This window comes from Pelodiscus sinensis, chromosome 24, assembly GCF_049634645.1.
Source record: "Pelodiscus sinensis isolate JC-2024 chromosome 24, ASM4963464v1, whole genome shotgun sequence".
NCBI classification, from domain to species: domain Eukaryota; kingdom Metazoa; phylum Chordata; order Testudines; family Trionychidae; genus Pelodiscus; species Pelodiscus sinensis.
This window is the reverse complement of record NC_134734.1, coordinates 8642423-8651683: the sequence shown is the minus strand read 5'-3', so window position 1 is coordinate 8651683 and position 9261 is coordinate 8642423. Positions and strand designations below refer to the sequence as shown.

The window sequence follows — 9261 nt, the reverse complement described above, 5'->3', positions numbered from 1 at the left end:
CCAGCTCACAGAGCCATGTCCCGGGGAGACAGGCCAGGTGGGAACAGGCATCCTGGGCCATGCTGGGCGCAGCCTTACAGGTGGCGGCAGCGTCTTGCCAGTGGCCGGAACCGGGCACCAAGGGCGTGGGCAGGGATGGGTGACAGACGCACGGTGAGGCGGCTGCGATGCCGCAGGCACCAGCGCAGCTCTCGGCTCTTGGCAGGCGAGGAGGCTGCAGGGGTGAGCAGTTGGAGGGGCAGTATCGGGTGGTGGCTAGCTATAGGGGGTCTCAGCAGAGACAGCTGTGGAACATAGGATGGGGTGGAATCTCGCCAGGGGTGCCATGGGGCAGGGGAATAAGAGCTCAGCAGGGGGCACTGTGGGGCACAGGGTGGGAGCTCAGCAGAGGGTGCTGTGCAGTAGTGGGTGCGCCCTCAGTAAGGGGCAGAATGGGAAAGCGGATGGGGGGGCTGAGGAGGGGCACTGTGAGGCAGGTGGCAGGTCAGGGTTTAGCTGGGGGTAGGGGGCTCTCCCCAGCTCTCAGTGCAGGCCTCATAACAATCCCCCTCCCACCACTGTCTGAGCTGGAGTCGCCCAGGTGCCAGCTGCTGTCTGGGCAGGGCAGCCCTACAGTGGAAGGGCCCTGGCCTACCCAGCTCACCTGGCACTCAACAGTTGTGCCAGGCTCCCCAGAGCCTCTTCCTCACCTACTCCCAAGCCTGGACCCCCAGCACAGGGAAGCTCTTCTGGGGGGCTGAGAGGCAATGGGGGGCCAGTCAACAGCTACTAAGGGGGATGTCATGGGGCGGGCAGGGGGCATGGGAAAGGGCAGGTGGGTGGCACAGGGTGAATGCCATGGGGAAGGCAGAGGATACAGGAGAGGGCAGGTAGAGGGCATGCTGTGGGATAGGTGGTTGGCACAAGGAGGATGCTGTGAGCCGGGAGGGTGATGGGGGGATGCCAGGGGCAGGTGAAGGTCATGTGGGGACTGGGGTGGTACAGGGCCAATCCCTGCCCACCCTCTTCCTATCCTTCCTCCCACAGGCCAAGCGCCCACGCTGCAGCCAGGCACTGGAGGGCACTGAGGGCAGGAAGGAACTGGGGGACTCAGCCTCCATCCAGCGCCTCCCCCCAGAGCTGGTGAATCAGCATGGTGCATTAGAGCCAGGGGTCCCTATACCCAGGGCGCTGAGTCCATATAACCTATATATCCATATAACCCCATACCTGTGAAGTTGGTCCATATAGCCCAGAGAGCCCTAAACTCAAGGGGATGGTCTGTATAGCCCAGTAGTCCCTATACCCAGGGAACTGGTCCATATGGCCCAGGGATCCCTATATCCAGGGAGCTGAGTCTGTATAGTCCAGGGGTCCCTATTCTTGGGGAGTGGGTCTATATACCCCAGAGGGCCCTATAAGCAGGGGTTTGGGTCCATATACCCCAGAGGTCCCTAAACCCAGGGGGCTGGAGTCCCTATAGTCCAGAAAACACTATGACAGGGGTTTGTATTGGGGTCCTGTCCTTCTGTTGCTCACCCTCCCCTCCCCCAGCTGGATCATATCGTCTCCTTCCTGCCGGTGCGGGATGCAGTGGCACTGGGCCAGACCTGCCGCTACCTGCGCCAGGTGTGTGACAGCGAAGGCGTCTGGCGCCGGGTCTGCCGGAGGCTCTGCCCGCGGCTACGCCAGGACGGTACAACCGGTGCACGCCCTTGGAAGAGAGCCGCCATCCTCAACTGTCAGTACCATCCACCGCGGGGTGGGAGAGGGCTCTGCACAAGAGGGTTGTGACTTTGTACAAGGGGACAGGATTTTGCACAAAGGAGAGTGGGGATTGCACAAGAGAGGGATGGGCTTCACAAGACAATAGGGTATGGCACACACTGGGACTGGGTCGCTCTTAACATGAGGAAGGGAGGGGTGGGCCTTGCATAAGGGAGAAGCATAGCTTCATATGAGGGAGGAGCTTTGGAAAGGTGGGGCTTGCAGTAGAATGGGGTGGTTTCCACAAGAGAGAGGCTATGAAAAGGCGGGTCTTATCAATGGAAAAGGCGGGTCTTACACAGTGTCAAACCCCTCCCCCCGCTGAGCCCCCATTTTGTCCCCACTCCTGCAGACACGAAGGGCCTTTACTTCCAAACCTTTGGGGGGCGCCGGCGCTACCTCAGCAAGTCAGTGGCGCCACTGCTTTCCCACGGCTACCGCAAGTTCCTGCCCACCAAGGAACACGTCTTCATCCTGGACCATGGTGGCACCCTCTTCTCCCTTCGCAACGCCCTGGTCTCCTCAGCCCCAGGTCACATCCAGTGGAAGCGGGCATGTCGCTACGTGGTGCTGTGCCGTGGCGCCAAGGATGTGAGTGCCCTCCAGGACGCCCCTGTCGCAACTGGACATGGCAGCCAGGGGCCTCTGGTGGCAGTAGTGGGATGGTTCTCAGGGCTAGGGGAACATTCCCTGCCCCCCCTGAATCAGCCAGTCCCTGCCTTGGGGCCGGATGGGAGCTGGCGCCCCCTAGAGGGGATAATCCCCACCTTTGCCATTTACCCTCTGCCTGCAACACCGCACCACATGACCCCCTCCCTTTGTTCCCCACCTCACCCCCAGTTCACCACAGACCCCCGGAGCGACACGGCCTATCGGAAATATGTCTATGTGCTGGCATCACGGGAGGTGGCAGCAGGTGGCGGGCGGGCATGCGACTGCGTGGAGGTGTATCTGCAGGCCAGTGGGCAGCGTGTCTTCAAGATGACCTTCCATGCCTCCATGAAGTTCCGGCAGCTGGCGTTGACGGGGCAGGAGACAGAGCGGTCGCTGCTACTCCTGACAGGTGCCCGGGGGGCAGAAGACGGGCCAGGGAGAACCGTGGGGAGTGAGCACCCAGCGGGTGGGAGACTGGGCAGCTTTGGAGGGTCACTCCCTTTAGTGCCTGCCTGCCCCACTGCCGCTCTCTGGGCCTGGGCATGCCGCAGACCCCTGCCTCCCAGCAGCTCAGGGCCCCTGTCTCCGCAGAGGAAGGGAAGATTTACAGCCTGACGGTGAACGAGACGCAGCTGGACCAGCCGCGCTCCTACACTGTGCAGCTCGCCCTGCGCAAGGTCTCCCGGTGCCTGCCCCACACGGCCGTGCGGGCCATGGCCTCCAGCCAGAGCAGCGCTGCTTACCTCACTGGTATGGGGGGTGGCTGGGCCCGCACGTCCCACCCGCAGCCCCCGCCATCCTCCCAGTGCCCCACACACCCCACCCGCAGCCCCCACTGTGGCCTGACTTCCTGATGCTCCTCACTCTTGACCAGCACGCCCCTTCCCAGTGCCCCTCACTCTTGACCCGCACCCCCTGCTTTGCTCCCAGTGGGGAGGGCATCTCTCAGGTCTCTCCCACTCTTCCAGACAAGGGAGCTGTGTATTTCGAGGTCCATGCTCCGGGTGTCTATCGTGACCTCTTCGGGACCCTTCACGCCTTTGACCCACTGGATCTGCAGATGCCACTAGCCCTAGCCCTCCCTGCCAAGGTAAGCCCCCCATGTGTGGGGCGCGGGCAGCAGGGATCTGACTCACTGGGGGGAGGGGATGTGGTGGGTGCCAGCCTGGGGCTCGGAGGCAATTCAGGAGATTTCAGGTTGGGAGCACAGAGCAAAGAACGCGGGGGAAGGTTCCCTGCTGAGGTGGAGCAGCTTGGGGGGCCACAAGCTCAGTTTGGAGGTTTGGGGCCAGTTTTGGAGCGAGGGGAAGCTCGGTTTGGGGTCCATAGGGGAGGGGACTCCATCCAGGGCTTTGATTTTGGGGGGCTGGAATTTGGGGTAGGCCTTATTTCAGGGAGACTGGGGGCAGTTCCAGGGGGCAGGTTGGAGTTTTGGGGAGACAGTGCTGTGGGTTTGGGACTGGGTCCAGGGCTTGGCTTTAGGATTGGCAGGGATGGGGGGGGGGTCACATTTCCCCATCTCTGTCCCCTGCCACTTCCTGACCGGCCCTGCCCCCCCACTAGGTCCTCTCCTGTGCCCTTGGCTACAACCACGTGGGGCTGGTGGATGAATTTGGACGCCTGTTCATGCAGGGGAGCAACCGGTATGGACAGCTGGGCACCGGCGATAAGATTGACCGCGGGGAGCCCACGCAGGTGACAGTCCCCTGAGATCATAGAATCATAGAACCATAGAGCTGAAAGAGACCTCAGAAAGTCATCAAGTCCAGCCCCCTCTCTAGGCAGGACCAGTCCCAACTAAATCAATCCAGCCAGAGCTTTGTCAAGCTGAGACTTAAACACCGCTAGGGATGGAGACTCCACCATCTCCCTAGGGAACCCATCCCAGTGCTTCACCACCCTCCTAGGGAAATAGTTTTTCCTAATATCCAACCTGGACCTCTCCCACCACAACTTGAGACCATTGCTCCTTGTTCTGCCATCTGCCACCACTGAGAACAGCCTTCCTCCATCCTCTTTGGAACCTCCCCTCAGGAAGTTGAAGGCTGCTATCAAATCGCCCCTCATTCTTTGCTTCTGCAGACTAAACAGACCCAATTCCCTCAGCTTTTCCTCGTAGGTCATATGCTCCAGCCCCCTAATCATTTTGATTGCCCCCTGCTGGACCCTCTCCAATGCGTCCACATCCTTTCTGTAGTGGGGGGCCCAGAAATGGACACAATACTCCAGATGTGGCCTCACCAGAGCTGAATAAAGGGGAATAATCACATCTCTGGATCTGCTGGTAATGCTCCTCTTAGTGCATCCTAATATGCCATTAGCCTTCTTGGCTACAAGGGCACACTGTTGACTCATATCCAGCTTCTCATCCACTGTAACCCCCCGGTCCTTTTCTGCAGAACTGCTACTTAGCTGGTTGGTCCCCAGCCTGTAACAATGCTTGGGATTCTTCCGTCCCAAGTGCAGGACTCTACACTTGTCCTTGTTGAACCTCATCAGATTTCTTGTGGCCCAATCATCCAATTTCCTAAGTCACTCTGGACCCTATCTCTGCCCTCAAGCATATCTACCTCTCCTCATATCTTACTGTCATCTGCAAACTTGCTGAGGGTGCAATCCATCCCCTCATCCAGGTCATTAATAAAGATATTGAACAAAACCGGTCCTAGAACCGAACCTTGGGGCACTCCGCTAGAAACCGACCGCCATCCTGACATCGAGCCGTTGATCACTACCCGCTGGGCCTAGCCTTCTAGCCATCTTTCTATCCATCTTACTGTCCATTTATCCAATCCACATTCCCTTAGCTTGCTGGCAAGAGTATTGTGGGAAACTGTATCAATAGCCTTGCTAAAGTCAAGGTATTTCACATCCACTGACTTTCCCATGTCCACAGAGCCAGTTACCTCATCATAGAAGCTAATCAGATTGGTCAGGCACGACTTGCCCTTCATAAATCCATGCTGACTATTCCTGATCACTTTCCCCTCTTCCAAGTGCCTCAAAATGGATTCCTTAAGGATCCCTTCCATGATTTTTCCAGGAATGGAGGTAAGACTAACCGGCCTATAGTTCCCTGAATCGTCCTTCTTCCCTTTTTTGAAGATGGGCACTACATTTGCCGTTTTCCAATCATCCAGGATCTCTCCCGATCTCCACGACTTTTCAAAGATAATAGCCAAAGGCTCCTCAATGACATTTGCCAACTCCCTCAGTACCCTCGGATGCATGGATTTGTGTATGTTTAGCTTTTCTAAATAGTTCCTAACCTGTTCTTTACCCACCAAGGGCTGTCCATCTTCATCCCATCTTGCATCACTTAGCACATTAGTCCGGGAGGCCACCTTGTCCTTGAATACAGAGGCAAAGAAAGCATTGAGTACTTCAGCTTTCCCCACATCATCTGTCACTAGGTTACCTCCTTCATCCAGTATGGGCCCCACACCCTCTCTGATCACCTTCTTGTTAATATGCTTGTAGAAACCTTTCTTGTTATCCTTCACATCCTTTGCCAGTCGCAATTCCAATTGCGCTTTCGCCTTCCTCATACCCCCCCCCCCCCCCAGCATTCTCGAGCTATACATTTAAATCCCTCTCTGGTCATTTGTCCAAATTTCCACTTTTTGTAAGCTTCCTTTTTGTGCTTAAGTTCACCAAGGATTTCCCCCGAAAGCCAATCCAGTCTCCTACCATGTTTGCCTCTCTTGCTACGGGTCCGGATGGTTTCTTTCTGTGCCTTCAATAAGGCTTCTTTAAAATACTGCCAGCTGTCCTGGACTCCACCTCTCCACCACCTCCCCAACCCCCACACGTCTATGGGCTTACAGGAACCCCCAAAGCTCCGCTGACTCCCCTCCCACATCCCGGGGCCTCTGTGACCTGGCGTCTCCTACCCTCCGGCAGGTTCAGGGCCTCAAATGCCCCCTGGACATCTGGTGTGGCCTCAACCATTCGCTGGCGCTGCTGCGGAGCGGGGAGCCGGGACAGGCCGTGCTGGGCTGCGGCTGCGGGGCTGGGGGGCGGCTGCCCGGCTGGCCTAAGGGCAGCGCCACTTTCGTCAAGCTCCAGATCAAGGTGAGAGGAGCTGTGGGGGCTGCACCCCAGAATCAGGCACATCGGGGAGCCAGAGCCTGGTACCACGACTGCCCTGCTCCAGAGGTGGCCGCATCTCAGAACCGGGCGAGGGGTCCCTGTGTGACCAGCCGCCCGGCCCCAGAGTCAGGCGCAGTTCCCGTCTCTCCGGCAGGTGCCGCTCTGTGTCAGCAGCCTCTGTTCCACCCGCGAGTGCCTCTACCTGCTCTCCAGCCACGACATCGAGGGGGGGCTGGTGTACCGCGAGCTGCCCCCCAGCCGGGCGCCCCCCTCGCCAGAGAGCCCGGGGGCGCAGGCCTGCGAGCAGTACCTGAGCCAGCTGCAGGGTTGCCCCACGCTGGCTGGGCGGCTGGCCAAGGTGAAGGAGGCGGTAGGTGCCCTGCCCCTGCCCGCCTGCCAGAAGGATTTCCTGTGGGAGGCGCTGGAGCTGATCCGGCGCTCGGCCCAGCCTCGCAGCCCCCCCGCCTGCAGCTAGCGAGGCCCCGCAGCCCCTCCGAACCTGTCCCCGATCATGGAGCGCGATTGACTGACGCAGACGCTACAATTGTGAATAAAGCACCAGAGGAAAAGCCAGTGTCGCGGCCTGGGCGGGCACGACTCCCGGGTCCCCGCCAGAGCACAGGTATGGCCCGGCACCCCGCCCCGCGGTCCGATCCAGGCCCGGTCCCATACCCCCGCGCGTCCGACCCTGCCCCTGGGCGACACCCGCTGGGTTCAAGTAAGCTGGTTCCATGCGCCCCCTGGCGTCTATCTCGGGGTCGGGTTCCGGCGCGGGGCACAGTCTGTCCTCTTGCCAGGGCCTTGTAGAATCCGTGTCTCTCGGGATCTGAATTCACTTCAGCTCCACTTTCATGCAGGGTTGACTCTGGATCCGGAGTCAAACCAGATGAGAACTTACTTTGGAACTACCCCGAATCATGCTTCAGTCTGGGTTTACTCCAGCTCCGGTTTTAGTCTGGATTCACTCGCGTTCAGTGTGACAGCAATGTCAGTACCGAGTCTGGGCTCAAGGAGGGGGCAGCCTGGGATGGGGGCATTTCGTGTTCCCCACACACCTAGCTCTGATCCCCTGCCATGAGCCCCTCCCCACACATGGGCAGTTTACCCCTCCACTGGACCCCAACCCTGGCCTGGAGGGATGGGGGAGGGAGATGATGTGAGGCTAGTGCTGGGACATGGAACAAGGCACGGGGACAGGTAGTGTCTGTGAAGCCAGCCCCGGCCCCGGAATGGCCCCGGGATCTTTAAATAACCCCAGGGCTGGGCTGGCAGGGGCAGCAGATCGGGAGGAAGGGGCACCAGCAGGCTGGAGGAACCCAGAGCTGGAAGGGGGCTGCTGGGCAGGAGTGCGGGCACCGGGAAAATTGGGACAGGGGGCGGGGATGTATGTCACGTTTCCTCCATATCTGCGGCACTGCCTGGCACACATCCCTGCTCCTCCCCCTCTCCCTGCTGCTCCCAGAGGATCCCAGCTTGGGCCTTCCTGGGCGGAGAGACGCTATGCTCCGCCCCCCCACCCGCATGGCAGAGGTGCTGCCCTGAATCTACGGGAGACCCCTGGGGGGCGCGTCCCCTTTAAGGTAGGGTTTTGGGGCGCGTCGGAGTGGGGAGTGGAACGTCAGTAGCAGCTGAGAGGGGCGGGGTTGGAACGCAAGTGAGGCAGGAGGCGCGATCAGAAAGTTGAGATGCCCTAGGGGGCGAGGGTTGGCGTCCCGATCAGCGGGCTGGAGGGGGCGGAGCCTGGAGCCGCCCCCATCCCTTCCCTCATCAGCTTCTGTCCCAGGCACCGGCAGTCGCTGCGGGGGAGGGAGCCGGACTGGTTTCCCCGGTCTGCTACGGTCCCTGCCATTGCTACTCCCCGGTATCCAGCCAGGGTTGCATCTCCCCTCATCGTCTGCTTCTGAGCGGCCCCTGCCTCCCATCCCTGCTAGTACCTGCTTCCTTCCCCTGATCCTACCCCCCTCCAAGGATCTTGGGCCTTCCTGGGCATTGGGGAGTCTGGAGGGTGGGGAAGGGCTGCCTGGTGGACACATCCCAGGGCAGTGTGTGTGTGTGGGGGAGATCCTCCTCTGACCTGCAGCTAGAGTCCCCCCATGCAGATCCTTGCCCCCTCTTAGCACATTTTCTCCCCTCAAAACCTCCCTCCCCCCTGCGGTGGGAGTGCCACAATCTTGCAGCTGTGGGGTGTCCCCCCCACCATTGCTCCTGGAGCTTGGCACATGGATGTACTGCATGCCCAGCCTGGATCAATGGTACAAGCCTGGCAGAGTCACTGGAGGGCTGCTGCATAGCTCTGAGGGCTGCCCCCTGGCATGGTGAGCCTTCCACCCTGAATGGGTAAATGTGCCCGGACCCCTTCTGCCTGCCTCCCAACTTCCAGCTCACCATCTCCTGAATCTCTTTCCTGGCCTCTTCATCTCCCTGGATCCCTTCCATTCCCCATGCTGCAGCACCAAGTGGTTGTCGCCTGGCTCATCTCTGCAGCACCAGGTCCCCATGCCCAGGAGATCTGCTTTCCATTGACTATGAGGCGCTTGCAATGAATGTAAATCTGGTCTGGGAGTAGCTGTGGGGGGAGCCCATGGGGGAAAAAAGAAGCATGAACATAACCACACCTGTTGCAGGGCGCCAGGACTCCTGGGTTCTTTCCTGGCTCTGGGAGAGGAGTGGAGGCTGGTGGGTTAGAGCAGCAGGGATCCCTAACAGGGACAAGCAGCTGGCTTGGGACACGTAGCCATTCGCAGGCCTGGAAGGGAAGAAGACTCCCGG

The 9261-nt window shown here is 59.7% G+C and overlaps 1 protein-coding gene across 3 annotated transcripts; it reads left to right on the top strand.

Annotated features, from left to right (window-relative positions):
• Window positions 1-7061, top strand: FBXO24 (F-box protein 24). Of its 3 annotated transcripts, XM_075908447.1 has the most exons (10): window positions 1-222; window positions 1027-1122; window positions 1534-1720; window positions 2099-2337; window positions 2587-2809; window positions 2992-3150; window positions 3369-3490; window positions 3964-4095; window positions 6304-6474; window positions 6647-7061. In XM_075908447.1, exons 1-10 carry the CDS (start codon window positions 16-18, stop codon window positions 6965-6967), a joined length of 1857 nt encoding a protein of 618 aa, XP_075764562.1. In that variant the 5' UTR covers window positions 1-15; the 3' UTR covers window positions 6968-7061. The 3 variants fall into 3 exon arrangements, with proteins under 3 accessions (XP_075764562.1, XP_075764565.1, XP_075764564.1); XM_075908450.1 differs by lacking the exon at window positions 2992-3150 and having other exon boundaries at window positions 31-222; XM_075908449.1 differs by lacking the exon at window positions 1027-1122 and having other exon boundaries at window positions 32-222.
• Window positions 7062-9261: the final 2200 nt, after the last annotated feature.

What these genes read in the sequence shown, in the direction of transcription:
- FBXO24 (XM_075908447.1), top strand. Translation starts at nt 16, where the DNA reads ATGTCCCGGGGAGACAGGCCAGGTGGGAACAGGCATCCTGGGCCATGC. An exon ending in TGTGCCGTGGCGCCAAGGAT is followed by an intron (nt 2,338 to 2,586) that starts GTGAGTGCCCTC and finishes CCTCACCCCCAG; the next exon opens with TTCACCACAGACCCCCGGAG. An exon ending in CCCTAGCCCTCCCTGCCAAG is followed by an intron (nt 3,491 to 3,963) that starts GTAAGCCCCCCA and finishes CCCCCCCACTAG; the next exon opens with GTCCTCTCCTGTGCCCTTGG.